We start from the raw sequence: 15,607 nt of genomic DNA on the forward strand, positions 1-15,607 counted from the left end.
GTGTGTTATATACTGGAATACTGCATGTACAGTGCTGCCTGTCTCTGTGCCTCTGTGTGTTATATACTAGAATACTGTGTATGCCGGTGCTGCTTGTCTCTCTGCCTCTGTGTATTATATACTAGAATACTGCATGTACATTGCTGCCTGTCTCAGTGCCTCTGTGTGTTATATACTGGAATACTGCGTGTGCCGGTGCTGCCTGTCTCTGTGCCTCTGTATGTTATACACTGGAATAATGTGTGTGTCTCTGTGCTTCGGTGTTTTATATACTGGATTACTGCATGTACAATGCTGCCTGTCTCTGTGCCTCTGTGTGTTATATACTGGAATACTGCGTGGGCCTGTGCTGCCTGTCTGTGTGCCTCTGTATGTTATACATTAGAATGCTGTGTGTGCCTCTGTGCCTCTGTGTGCTGTATACTGGAATACTGTATGTACAGTGCTGCCTGTCTCTGTGCCTCTGTGTGTTACATACTGGAATACTGCATGTGCCGGTGCTGCCTGTCTGTGATCCTCTGTGTGTTATATACTGGAATACTGCATGTGCCGGTGCTGCCTGTCTCTGTGCCTCTGTATGTATACACTGGGATACTGTGTGTGCCTCTGTGCTTCAGTGTGTTATATACTGGAATACTGCGTGTGCCAGTGCTGCCTGTCTGTAATCCTCTGTGTGTTATATACTGGAATACTGCATGTGCCGGTGCTGCCTGTCTCTGTGCCTCTGTTTGTTATACACTGGAATACTGTGTGTGCCTCTGTGCTTCGGTGTTTTAAATACTGGAATACTGCATGTACAGTGCTGCCTGTCTCTGTGTTTCGGTGTGTTATATACTGGAATACTGCATGTACAGTGCTGCCTGTCTCTGTGCCTCTGTGTGTTATACACTAGAATACTGAGTGTGCCTCTGTGCTTCGGTGTGTTATATACTGGAATACTGCATGTACAGTGCTGCCTGTCTCTGTGCCTCTGTGTGTATTATACTAGAATGCTGCGTGTGCCTCTGTGTTTCGGTGTGTTATATACTGGAATACTGCATGTACAGTGCTGCCTGTCTCTGTGCCTCTGTGTGTTATATACTAGAATACTGCGTGTGCCTCTGCTGCATGTGCCTGTGTATTATACACTGGAATATTGTGTGTGCCTATGTGCTTTGGTGTGTTATATACTGGAATACTGCATGTACAGTGCTGCCTGTCTCTATGCCTCTGTGTGTTATATACTAGAATACTGCGTGTGGCGGTGCTGCCTGTCTCTGTGCCTCAGTGTTTTATATACTAGAATCCTGCTTCTGCCTCTGCTGCATGTGCCTGTGTGTTATACACTAGAATACTTTGTGTGCCTCTGTGCTTTGGTGTGTTATATACTGGAATACTGCATGTACAGTGCTGCCTGTCTCTGTGCCTCTGTGTGTTATATACTAGAATACTGCGTATGCCGGTGCTACCTGTCTCTGTGTGTTATATACTAGAATACTGCGTAGGCCGGTGCTGCCTGTCTCTGTGCCTCTGTGTGTTATATGCTAGAATACTGCATGTGCCTCTGCTGCATGTGCCTGTGTTATACACTAGAATACTGTGTGTGCCTCTGTGCCTCTGTGTGTTATATACTGGAATACTGCATGTACAGTGCTGCCTGTCTCTGTGCCTCTGTGTGTTATATGCAGAATACTGCGTGTGCCTCTGCTGCATGTGCCTGTGTGTTATACACTAGAATGCTGTGTGTGCCTCTGTACTTCAGTGTGTTATATACTGACTGCGTGGGCCTGTGCTGCCTGTCTGTGTGCCTCTATGTGTTATACACTAGAATGCTGTGTGTGCCTCTATGCCTCTGTGTGTTATATACTGGAATACTGCTTGTACAGTGCTGCCTGTCTCTGTGCCTCTGTGTGTTATATGCTAGAATACTGCGTGTGCCTGTGCTGCATGTGCCTGTGTGTTATACACTAGAATACTGTGTGTGTGCCTCTGTGCTTCGGTGTGTTACATACTGGAATACTGCATGTACAGTGCTGCCTGTCTCTGTGCCTCTGTGTGTTATATACTAGAATACTGTGAATGCCGGTGCTGCCTGTCTCTCTGCCTCTGTGTATTATATACTAGAATACTGCATGTACATTGCTGCCTGTCTCTGTGCCTCTGTGTGTTATATACTGGAATACTGCGTATGCCGGTGCTGCCTGTCTCTGTGCCTCTGTGTGTTATATACTAGAATACTGCGTGTGCCTCTGCTGCATGTGCCTGTGTATTATACACTGGAATATTGTGTGTGCCTCTGTGCTTCGGTGTGTTATATACTGGAATACTGCATGTACAGTGCTGCCTGTCTCTATGCCTCTGTGTGTTATATACTAGAATACTGCGTGTGGCGGTGCTGCCTGTCTCTGTGCCTCTGTGTTTTATATACTAGAATCCTGCTTCTGCCTCTGCTGCATGTGCCTGTGTGTTATACACTAGAATACTTTGTGTGCCTCTGTGCTTTGGTGTGTTATATACTGGAATACTGCATGTACAGTGCTGCCTGTCTCTGTGCGTTATATACTAGAATACTGCGTATGCCGGTGCTACCTGTCTCTGTGTGTTATATACTAAAATACTGCGTATGCTGGTGCTGCCTGTCTCTGTGCCTCTGTGTGTTATATGCTAGAATACTGCATGTGCCTCTGCTGCATGTGCCTGTGTTATACACTAGAATACTGTGTGTGCCTCTGTGTGTTATATACTGGAATACTGCATGTACAGTGCTGCCTGTCTCTGTGCCTCTGTGTGTTATATGCAGAATACTGCGTGTGCCTCTGCTGCATGTGCCTGTGTGTTATACACTAGAATGCTGTGTGTGCCTCTGTACTTCAGTGTGTTATATACTTGAATACTGCTTGTACAGTGCTGCCTGCCTGTGTGCCTCTATGTGTTATACACTAGAATGCTGTGTGTGCCTCTATGCCTCTGTGTGTTATATACTGGAATACTGCTTGTACAGTGCTGCCTGTCTCTGTGCCTCTGTGTATTATATGCTAGAATACTGCGTGTGCCTGTGCTGCATGTGCCTGTGTGTTATACACTAGAATACTGTGTGTGTGCCTCTGTGCTTCGGTGTGTTATATACTGGAATACTGCATGTACAGTGCTGCCTGTCTCTGTGCCTCTGTGTGTTATATACTAGAATACTGTGTATGCCGGTGCTGCTTGTCTCTCTGCCTCTGTGTATTATATACTAGAATACTGCATGTACATTGCTGCCTGTCTCAGTGCCTCTGTGTGTTATATACTGGAATACTGCGTGTGCCGGTGCTGCCTGTCTCTGTGCCTCTGTATGTTATACACTGGAATAATGTGTGTGTCTCTGTGCTTCGGTGTTTTATATACTGGATTACTGCATGTACAATGCTGCCTGTCTCTGTGCCTCTGTGTGTTATATACTGGAATACTGCGTGGGCCTGTGCTGCCTGTCTGTGTGCCTCTGTATGTTATACATTAGAATGCTGTGTGTGCCTCTGTGCCTCTGTGTGCTGTATACTGGAATACTGTATGTACAGTGCTGCCTGTCTCTGTGCCTCTGTGTGTTACATACTGGAATACTGCATGTGCCGGTGCTGCCTGTCTGTGATCCTCTGTGTGTTATATACTGGAATACTGCATGTGCCGGTGCTGCCTGTCTCTGTGCCTCTGTATGTATACACTGGGATACTGTGTGTGCCTCTGTGCTTCAGTGTGTTATATACTGGAATACTGCGTGTGCCAGTGCTGCCTGTCTGTAATCCTCTGTGTGTTATATACTGGAATACTGCATGTGCCGGTGCTGCCTGTCTCTGTGCCTCTGTTTGTTATACACTGGAATACTGTGTGTGCCTCTGTGCTTCGGTGTTTTAAATACTGGAATACTGCATGTACAGTGCTGCCTGTCTCTGTGTTTCGGTGTGTTATATACTGGAATACTGCATGTACAGTGCTGCCTGTCTCTGTGCCTCTGTGTGTTATACACTAGAATACTGAGTGTGCCTCTGTGCTTCGGTGTGTTATATACTGGAATACTGCATGTACAGTGCTGCCTGTCTCTGTGCCTCTGTGTGTATTATACTAGAATGCTGCGTGTGCCTCTGTGTTTCGGTGTGTTATATACTGGAATACTGCATGTACAGTGCTGCCTGTCTCTGTGCCTCTGTGTGTTATATACTAGAATACTGCGTGTGCCTCTGCTGCATGTGCCTGTGTATTATACACTGGAATATTGTGTGTGCCTATGTGCTTTGGTGTGTTATATACTGGAATACTGCATGTACAGTGCTGCCTGTCTCTATGCCTCTGTGTGTTATATACTAGAATACTGCGTGTGGCGGTGCTGCCTGTCTCTGTGCCTCAGTGTTTTATATACTAGAATCCTGCTTCTGCCTCTGCTGCATGTGCCTGTGTGTTATACACTAGAATACTTTGTGTGCCTCTGTGCTTTGGTGTGTTATATACTGGAATACTGCATGTACAGTGCTGCCTGTCTCTGTGCCTCTGTGTGTTATATACTAGAATACTGCGTATGCCGGTGCTACCTGTCTCTGTGTGTTATATGCTAGAATACTGCGTAGGCCGGTGCTGCCTGTCTCTGTGCCTCTGTGTGTTATATGCTAGAATACTGCATGTGCCTCTGCTGCATGTGCCTGTGTTATACACTAGAATACTGTGTGTGCCTCTGTGCCTCTGTGTGTTATATACTGGAATACTGCATGTACAGTGCTGCCTGTCTCTGTGCCTCTGTGTGTTATATGCAGAATACTGCGTGTGCCTCTGCTGCATGTGCCTGTGTGTTATACACTAGAATGCTGTGTGTGCCTCTGTACTTCAGTGTGTTATATACTGACTGCGTGGGCCTGTGCTGCCTGTCTGTGTGCCTCTATGTGTTATACACTAGAATGCTGTGTGTGCCTCTATGCCTCTGTGTGTTATATACTGGAATACTGCTTGTACAGTGCTGCCTGTCTCTGTGCCTCTGTGTGTTATATGCTAGAATACTGCGTGTGCCTGTGCTGCATGTGCCTGTGTGTTATACACTAGAATACTGTGTGTGTGCCTCTGTGCTTCGGTGTGTTACATACTGGAATACTGCATGTACAGTGCTGCCTGTCTCTGTGCCTCTGTGTGTTATATACTAGAATACTGTGAATGCCGGTGCTGCCTGTCTCTCTGCCTCTGTGTATTATATACTAGAATACTGCATGTACATTGCTGCCTGTCTCAGTGCCTCTGTGTGTTATATACTGGAATACTGCGTGTGCCGGAGCTGCCTGTCTCTGTGCCTCTGTATGTTATACACTGGAATAATGTGTGTGTCTCTGTGCTTCGGTGTTTTATATACTGGATTACTGCATGTACAATGCTGCCTGTCTCTGTGCCTCTGTATGTTATACACTGGAATACTGTGTGTGCCTCTGTGCTTCGGTGTGTTATATACTGGAATACTGCATGTACAGTGCTGCCTGTCTCTGTGCCTCTGTGTGTTATATACTGGAATACTGCGTGTGCCGGTGCTGCCTGTCTGTGATCCTCTGTGTGTTATATACTGGAATACTGCATGTGCCTGTGCTGCCTGTCTCTGTGCCTCTGTATGTTATACACTGGAATACTGTGTGTGCCTCTGTGCTTCGGTGTTTTATATACTGGAATACTGCATGTACAATGCTGCCTGTCTCTGTGCCTCTGTGTGTTATATACTGGAATACTGCGTGTGCCTCTGTGTGTTATATACTGGAATACTGCGTGGGCCTGTGCTGCCTGTCTGTGTGCCTCTGTATGTTATACACTAGAATGCTGTGTGTGCCTCTGTGCCTCTGTGTGCTATATACTGGAATACTATATGTACAGTGCTGCCTGTCTCTGTGCCTCTGTGTGTTATATACTGGAATACTGCATGTGCCGGTGCTGCCTGTCTGTGATCCTCTGTGAGTTATATACTGGAATACTGCATGTGCCGGTGCTGCCTGTCTCTGTGCCTCTGTATGTTATACACTGGAATACTGTGTGTGCCTCTGTGCTTCGGTGTGTTATATACTGGAATACTGCATATACAGTGCTGCCTGTCTCTATGCCTCTGTGTGTTATATACTGGAATACTGCATGTGCCGGTGCTGCCTGTCTCTGTGCCTCTGTATGTATACACTGGAATACTGTGTGTGCCTCTGTGCTTCAGTGTGTTATATACTGGAATACTGCTTTTGCCGGTGCTGCCTGTCTGTAATCCTCTGTGTGTTATATACTGGAATACTGCATGTGCCGGTGCTGCCTGTCTCTGTGACTCTGTATGTTATACACTGGAATACTGTGTGTGCCTCTGTGCTTCGGTGTTTTAAATACTGGAGTACTGCATGTACAATGCTGCCTGTCTCTGTGCCTCTGTGTGTTATATACTGGAATACTGCTTGGGCCTGTGTTGCCTGTCTGTGTGCCTCTGTATGTTATTCACTAGAATGCTGTGTGTGCCTCTGTGCCTCTGTGTGTTATATACTGGAATACTGCATGTACAGTGCTGCCTGTCTGTGTGCCTCTGTGTGTTATACACTAGAATACTGCGTGTGCCTCTGTGCTTCGGTGTGTTATATACTGGAATACTGCATGTACAGTGCTGCCTGTCTGTGTGCCTCTGTGTGTTATACACTAGAATACTGCGTGTGCCTCTGTGCTTCGGTGTGTTATATACTGGAATACTGCATGTACAGTGCTGCCTGTCTGTGTGCCTCTGTGTGTTATACACTAGAATACTGAGTGTGCCTCTGTGCTTCGGTGTGTTATATACTGGAATACTGCATGGGCCTGTGCTGCCTGTCTGTGTGCCTCTGTATGTTATACACTAGAATACTGTGTGTGCCTCTGTGTGTTATATACTGGCATACTGCATGTACAGTGCTGCCTGTCTCTCTGCCTCTGTGTGTTTTATGCTAGAGTACTGCATATGCCTGTGCTGGATGTGCTTTTTTGCTTTATGTTGTGGACTTTTGCTGGCCTCTGAATTTGTGTGAGTCTGTTTTATCTCCCACCAAAGATTCACTTCTCTGTGCTCTGTTCTCCTCCCAGATTATCTCCTCCTACATGGATTATTTCCAGTGCTGTCAGATTCTGGGGAGTAAGACACACTATCAACGCTTTGAGATCATGGCCATTCAGCGCAGTGCTCATCTCCCCTATACAAAAGATGGCATCTCTGTCCTTTGCCGGTTGGCCTATGCCCTGGCAAACACCCACCTGTGTTCTGGCCGCCTGATGCAATCCATTAAGTTTGGTGAGTGGTGGGCTGTGTGTTGCTTTGCCTTGGGATTCGTGGTTAAGACTTGCTCACGGACAGATCCTCTCTTTGGTTTTTCAGGCTATCGTGCCCATCATTTGGCCTCACTGCTGAATCAACCCAGCCTGGATTGTGCAATACTTCCTGCCCTCTTTACAGCTTTGATCCTGTGTAACAGGTAGCATCTTCCTTCCTCTTCCATCACCTCGCAGTAGCCTGCAGCTCTTAGGAGAGTCTTTTACAATTTTCTACAGCATTGATGCCATCCATCCAAAGCTTAACTCATTAACTGCCATAAATGTCTGACAGCTAGTACCATATACTCACAGCCAAGTACCTTGAAAATATGCCAATAAGATTAGGTGATGCCACTCAATCCTGGTATAAGTATATAAAGTGTTATGACTTCAGATAATGCTACTCACCTCTAGTAGCAATGCAGAGTCTGCCTTGTAAAGCACTACAACTCTAGCATTGAACTTAATAATAAAACGTTTAAAAATACATCTGAAACAGGAAGTCTGTGAGGGAGTCGGTTTAGATGATCGAGGGGTTAAAGGGGCACTTAGGGAAGATAAGGCCATTGCGGAAAGATTAAATGATTTCTTTGCTTCGGTGTTTACTGAAGAGGATGTTGGGGAGTGTTACCGATAATTGTAATCTATTGTTGGGATTGTCCACTGTGTCTGAAGACTGGAGGGTGGCCAATGTAACTGTGATCTTTAAAAAGGGCTCCAGGGATGATCCAGAAAATTATAGACTGCTTAGTCTGACTTCAGTGCCGGGAAAAATAGTGGAAACTATTCTAAAGAACAAAATCATAGAGCATATAGAAAGCCATGGTTTAATGGGACACAGTCAACATGGATTTACCCAAGGGAAGTCTTGCTTTACAAATCTACTTCATTTTTTGAAGGGGTTAATAAACATGTGAAGTAAATGGTGAATTACCATCCACCTGGCCAGAATGAACAGGTGAACAATGAAATACTAAAATAAATTAGAGAACCTAACAAAATCAGCAGCACAGTAATAATGGGTGATTTCAATTACCCCAGTATTGACTGGGTGAATGTTACATCAGGACAGTCTAGAGAGGTAGAGCTCCTAGTTGAAATAAATGATTCCTTCATGGAGCAGCTGGTACAAGAAGCAACGAGAGGGGAAACTATTTTAGACCTAGCCCTTAGTGGAACACAGGATTTAGTGGGAGAGGTAACAGTGTTGGAGCCATTTGGCAATAGTGATCACAACATTGTCAAATCTGACTTAATAACTGGAGGGAGAGCATTAAAGAAATCTATGGCAACAGCATTTAACTTTCAAAAATGAGGAAAATAGGAAAAAAAGCTGAAAGGAGCAGCTGCAAAGCTTAAGAGTTTACATCAGGCATGACTGTTATTAAAAATACCATACTGAAAGCTCAGATCAGATGTATTCTATGCATTAGAAAAAATGAAAGGAAAGCTCAACAACTACTGGAATGGTTAAAAGGTGACAAGAGAGAGGTTATTTTAGCCAAAATATCATCTTTCAAGAAATGGAAAAGGGATCCGAATGAAGAAAACAAGGAAAATCATAAGCAAGGGCAAGTTAGATGCAAACCGTTGAAAATGAAGGCAAAAAGAGAATAGATAGAAGGGCAGGACTTCCGAAAGGACCAATTGCGAATGCGGGTAGCTAGAGATATCTTCTTCTTCATTGGAACTGATGGTAGCACCAGCAGACAGCCAGGCTGGTAATTAGAGATATCTTCATCTTCGGAAGCAACAGTGCTGTAGTCCTTCAAAACGACTTCCGAGTGGGTAGATCGTAGCGGATATCTCAAAATTGTAATCCAGGAAGACATAAAAGATTGGACCTTTAAATTCCCAGCTCTGTTAGGCGCTGCGCGCCGAGCGTCGCGCACCGAAGGAGCACAACAAAGGGGCAGGCCCCTTTGTGCGCCCCTTCGTGCAGCCCCAAGTGCCCCCAGCAGTAGCCTACATCTCGTTCCCCCCCCCCCCCAAAAAAAAAGTCTTCCCCGTCTCCTCAAGCATTTCTTGCCACCCGCTCTGCAGCTCATCTCGAGGACTCATCCTTCGCCAGCTGTGTACGAGGACCGGACCCACGGACGGACTGAGACAGACAGACCATGGACAGACAGTGACGGACCACGCCGAGCCCCCTCCCTCCAGCTCATCATCCCATCTGGAGCTAGACCCCCTTGCCCTGGCATCTCCTCTTAGTCCATACTCCTCCGGAGTACTACCTCCACCCAGGACTCAACCGAAACCAACTCAGACTTCTCTATCAGCCTCTCTGTCCAGAGACCCTCGGCAGCCACATCGCAGCGCTGCCCTGCCACCAACCAATCTGTACACCAGCTCCTCCCTCCTTGCCTTTTAAACCTCCAACATTCTACCTTCAGCCTCCACGCCATTCCTCCTATCTCGTTCACTATTTTCGCCAGCTCAACATTCCAGTATGCATCCAGTTTTCCCAATCCCGATCCTTCAACACGCCCTTCCCTCCAAAGAAAAAGCAACCAGGCAAGCTCAATACTGCAACTTAAAATCACCACACCAATCCTGATCGCACCGATCACTCAACTACTGGGCTTCACCCTATTTTCATTAACACTATTCAACGCACAATCCCTAACCAAGAAATCCCTGATCCTCAGCGACTATCTCAGTGACGCTAAGCCAGATTTTTGCGCAATCACAGAAACATGGCTCAAGCCCTCTGATTGTGCTATAATAAATCAATTACCTATGCATACCTATGACATCTTCTCCATTCCTTGACAGAATAAAAAAAAGGGAGGGGGAATTCTTTTAGCAGCCAAAAAAGACCTCAGACTCTCCCAACACCCATTCAGTTCAGACTCTAAACTTGAAATTGACAGGAAACAGAGAGTAGGATTAAATGGGCAATTTTCTCAGTGGAAGGGAGTGGGCAGTGGAGTGCCTCAGGGATCTGTATTGGGACCCTTACTGTTCAATATATTTATAAATGATCTGGAAAGAAATACGACGAGTGAGATAATCAAATTTGCAGAAGACACAAAATTGTTCAGAGTAGTTAAATCACAAGCAGATTGTGATAAATTGCAGGAAGACCTTGTGAGACTGGAAAATTGGGCATCCAAATGGCAGATGAAATTTAATGTGGATAAGTGCAAGGTGATGTATATAGGGAAAAATAACCCATGCTATAATTACATGATGTTGGGTTCCATATTAGGTGCTACAACCCAAGAAAGAGATCTAGGTGTCATAGTGGATAACACATTGAAATCGTCGGTTCAGTGTGCTGCGGCAGTCAAAAAAGCAAACAGAATGTTGGGAATTATTAGAGAGGGAATGGTGAATAAAACGGAAAATGTCATAATGCCTCTGTATCGCTCCATGGTGAGACCGCACCTTGAATACTGTGTACAATTCTGGTCGCCGCATCTCAAAAAAGATATAATTGCGATGGAGAAGGTACAGAGAAGGGCTACCAAAATGATAAGGGGAATGGAACAACTCCCCTATGAGGAAAGACTAAAGAGGTTAGGACTTTTCAGCTTGAAGAGACGACTGAGGGGGGATATGATAGAGGTGTTTAAAATCATGAGAGGTCTAGAACGGGTAGATGTGAATCGGTTATTTACTCTTTCGGATAGTAGAAAGACTAGGGGACACTCCATGAAGTTAGCATGGGGCACATTTAAAACTAATTGGAGAAAGTTCTTTTTTACTCAACGCACAATTAAACTCTGGAATTTGTTGCCAGAGAATGTGGTTCGTGCAGTTAGTATAGCTGTGTTTAAAAAAGGATTGGATAAGTTCTTGGAGGAGAAGTCCATTACCTGCTATTAAGTTCACTTAGAGAATAGCCACTGCCATTAGCAATGGTTACATGGAATAGACTTAGTTTTTGGGTACTTGCCAGGTTCTTATGGCCTGGATTGGCCACTGTTGGAAACAGGATGCTGGGCTTGATGGACCCTTGGTCTGACCCAGTATGGCATTTTCTTAAGTTCTTATGTTCTTACCCAACTCCAAGTCCTTCTCGTCTACGCCCCCCCGGGCCTCCTGGAAACTGACGCCTCCGCTCTTGTTGAAATAACCACAACTCTCCTCAATTTAGACGCTCCTGCAATAATTGTGGGTGATTTTAACCTGCACGTGGACAACCCCACACTTTCTCCCAGCTGCGAAGCCGTTCTCACTGCCTTCTCAGCCATGGGATTCAACCAGATAGTTAAGAAGCCCACACACAGGGCTGGTCACACGCTGGATCTTATCTTCGTCAACACAGGCATCAAGCATACTTTTCACCTGAGTTGTAAAAAAGTCCCATGGTCCGATCATACTCTTATTTCAACCACATTCTCGCTGAAAGAAACCATCACCCCACACATACCCTCAACTTCCTTTCCTTACAGAAGATCATGTTCTTCTAAAGACCACAGCAATCATTTGGCATCCCAACTTCATCTCATTGACCTCACTGATCCGAATACGGCTTTCCGCTCCTGGAAAAATATCACATAAACCACTGCCAACAAGCTATGTCCACTAGTAATAAAGAAATCGCACTCCAATTCTTCCAAAAGACAACCATGGTTCAATAAGGAACTTAGGAAACTAAAACAAAACTTAAGACACAAAGAGAGCAAATGGTGTAAAGCCCCGTGTGCCAGCACTTTGGCCTCCTATAGAGCCACCCTACATCAATATAAGGCCTCCACAACGAGATCCAAAAGGGATTTCTATGCCTCCAAGATCCATGACCTGGTCTTCGACGCAAAAGCACTATTTGCCTATGTATCTAATCTTACACAAATCAACCCCCTGGAGATCCCCATTAATTTAGCACAATCTAAAGCTGAAGAACTCGCTCACTATTTCCAAACCAAAATCAGTAACCTTCTGAATCAACTGCCTTCCATTACCCCATCCCTCTCGACTCCACATCTTCACTCCCACAAACACACTTGTTTTGAAGCTTTTGAACCCATCTCCACCTCTGAGATACAAGTCGTTCTAAGGAGAATGAAACCCTCCTCCCACCCTGCGGATCATATTCCTACCAAACATCTCTTGACAATTCCTGACTCCATCTCCAAATCACTGGCGGACATCATAAACTGCTCTCTATCCCAAGGATCCTACCCAGATGACCTCAAATTAGCCTCCCTCAAACCTCACCTAAAGAAACCAAATTTGGACCCTAAAGACCCCAACAATTTCCGCCCGATTGCTAACCTTCCCTTCATAGCTAAGATCATGGAGAAATTAGTGAATATGCAAATCTCAGATTACATTGAAGACAACAAATTGCTATTCCCCGCCCAATATGGGTTCCGCAAAGCATTGAACACGGAATCCCTCCTCATTTCCCTAACTGACTACATCATCATGGGTCTCGACAAAGGTCAATCCTTCTTATTGATCCTTCTGGACCTCTCGGCAGCTTTCGATACGGTTAACCACTCCACCCTCATAAACCTGTTGGCTTCCATAGGCATTTCAGGCACCGCTCTCACATGGTTTAAATCTTTTCTTAGTAACAGAGGCTATAAGGTTAAGGTCCAGAATAAAGAATCATCACGCTATGACTCACACGTAGGAGTCCCTCAGGGTTCCTCTTTGTCCCCAACACTCTTTAACATCTACCTCTTACCGCTCTGCCAGCTTCTCACCAACCTCAATCTAAAACATTTCCTGTACGTGGATGATATCCAGATCTTGATCCCCATCAAAGACACCTACTCGAAAACACTTGACCACTGGGAAAACTGCTTCCAAGAAATAAAACACCTCCTCTCCAGCCTAAACCTAGTACTAAACTCCTCCAAGACCGAACTCCTACTCATCTTTCCTGAGAACAGCTGCATCACCACTACTCATCCGGCCACTCCACCAACCACCCAAGTGAGAGACCTAGGAGTGATTATTGACAATCGCATGAACTTGAAAGCTTCCATCAACAGAACTACCAAAGACTGTTTTCACAAACTACAAGTGCTAAAACGGATAAGATCCCTCTTTCATACTCAAGACTTCAGAACAATTCTACAAGCAATCATCTTCTCAAAGATAGATTATTGCAATTCAATCTTTCTAGGTCTCCCTTCCTCTTACACTAAACCGCTTCAGATGGTACAAAATGCAGCAGCACTATTGCTAACCAACACCAGGAGGAGAGACCACATTACCCCAATCCTAAAAAACCTCCACTGGTTGCCAATTCACTTTAGAATCATCTACAAGTCCATCTCCATCATATACAAAAACATCCACCAACATGCTCCAATTGACCTACAAATCCCCCTCCGATTACACAACTCTTCAAGACCGACTAGAGATGCATACAGAGGATCACTCCAGGTACCTTCCACCAAAACCACCAGACAAAATACTCTAAGGGATCGGGCTCTCTCCACAGCCGGCCCCCCTTTATGGAACTCTTCCCCCCCGATCTGAGACAAGAACCTTGCCTCCGAACCTTCAGGAAAAGACTTAAGACTTGGTTGTTTAAGCAAGCATTCCCGGACCCTAATTAATCTCTCACATTGTCAACATATTTCCCTCAATCTCACTAGTCTCAGGAATTTGTAATAAACCCCTTACTTTGTCAACATATTGTCACATTGTCAACATATTGTCTAGTTGCTGAAATCTGTAATTATCTTACTGACGTTATCCTTTCCTGCTATTTCTCTCTTCACCCAGTTCAATCACCCTTGTTATTTGTAACTGCATTTCTCCGCACCTTAGATACAGTTAGAAGTTTTTTGCACCCCTGTTATACTGTAAACCAGCATGATGTGATTGTATCATGAATGCCGGTATATAAAAAACCTAAATAAATAAATAAAATAAATAAATAGTGAGCCACCTAACTATGGTGCACTTAGCAACCGCTATGAAAACAGCAGAAAAAGAAAAACTGCTGGTGATGTTGAAAAGATCCTCAAAAAAAGTGGTGGTAAAAACAATTGTCCAAGGCCCACTTCAAATTGTGATACAATAATGGATCTTTAAATTTGCTGAATGGACTCCTCAGGTCTTCCACAAGATGACTGTGAATAAAGTTGCCTCTTGCCCCTGAGTCCTTCAGGGCAGAGGTTTGAACTAACACTACCAAAAAGATAAGGGGAATAGAACAACTCCCCTATGAGGAAAGACTAAAGAAGTTAGGACTTTTCAGCTTGGAGAAGAGACGGCTGAGGGGGGATATGATAGAGGTGTTTAAAATCATGAGAGGTCTAGAACGAGTAGATGTGAATCGGTTATTTACTCTTTCGGATAATAGAAGGACTAGGGGGCACTCCATGAAGTTAGCATGGGGCACATTTAAAACTAATCAGAGAAAGTTCTTTTTCACTCAACGCACAATTAAACTCTGGAATTTGTTGCCAGAGGATGTGGTTAGTGCAGTTAGTATAGCTGTGTTTAAAAAAGGATTGGATAAGTTCTTGGAGGAGAAGTCCATTACCTGCTATTAAGTTCACTTAGAGAATAGCCACTGCCATTAGCAATGGTTACATGGAATAGACTTAGTTTTTGGGTACTTGCCAGGTTCTTATGGCCTGGATTGGCCACTGTTGGAAACAGGATGCTGGGCTTGATGGACCCTTGGTCTGACCCAGTATGGCATTTTCTTATGTTCTTATGGTTCAGGAATCACAGAGACTGGACGAGAGAGTGGAGGAGATATTGTTGTATAGCCCAAGACAAGTCTGAGTCCTCCCACGGGACTCAGGCTTGTCCGTTTCCCGGACGAATAGGGCAAACAGAAACATCATGGCCTGGCTAACCACAGTACATGCACAGGCCGTTCTTCCTCCTAAATCTTCTCTCTTTAGAAGTCAGGTGACCGTGACCAGGTTCCTTCGGTTCCATCTTCTTCACAGCAGGAGGTGCTGTACCCCCTCGCAGTGCAGGAGCACTGGTTTGCTGCAACCCAGGTAGAAGCTTAGGCCGTAGTTCCTTCACCTTGTCTCGGAGCTGCCAGTCAATCTGAGTAGCTAAGGCTATTAATTCTTCCAGCAATTCGGGTGTCTGACGAGCAGCCAGCTCGTCCTTTACGTGGGTGTTCAGGCCTCTGCAAAAGAGTGTCTTCAGACATCTGGGGTCCCAGCGAAGTTCCGCTGCAAGAGTTTTAAATACGATGGCAAATTCCGCCAGAGATCTGTTGCCCTGCTTCAGGTCCACCAAAGCAAATCCAGCAACAGACATACAAGCAGGGTCATCAAAAACAGATTTAAACAAGTCCAAAAATCCATCTATGCCCTGCAAGATAGGGTCCTTGCGTTCCCACAAGGTAAATGCCCACGATGAGGCTCTCCCATCCAAGTATGAC

General features: G+C 45.1%; 1 protein-coding gene across 1 annotated transcript in view; it reads left to right on the top strand.

Annotated features, from left to right (window-relative positions):
- The window catches only part of LOC115093343 (adenylate cyclase type 10-like), a gene marked incomplete in the record, with an annotated part of 787,628 nt that overhangs the window by 677,288 nt on the left and 94,733 nt on the right, over positions 1–15,607 (top strand). Inside the window, 2 exon segments of the mRNA XM_029604970.1 lie at positions 7,057–7,261; positions 7,346–7,442. Of these exon segments, the coding sequence (XP_029460830.1) occupies positions 7,057–7,261; positions 7,346–7,442 (302 nt within the window).

Source organism: Rhinatrema bivittatum, chromosome 6 (genome assembly GCF_901001135.1).
Source record: "Rhinatrema bivittatum chromosome 6, aRhiBiv1.1, whole genome shotgun sequence".
Classification (NCBI taxonomy): Eukaryota; Metazoa; Chordata; class Amphibia; order Gymnophiona; family Rhinatrematidae; genus Rhinatrema; species Rhinatrema bivittatum.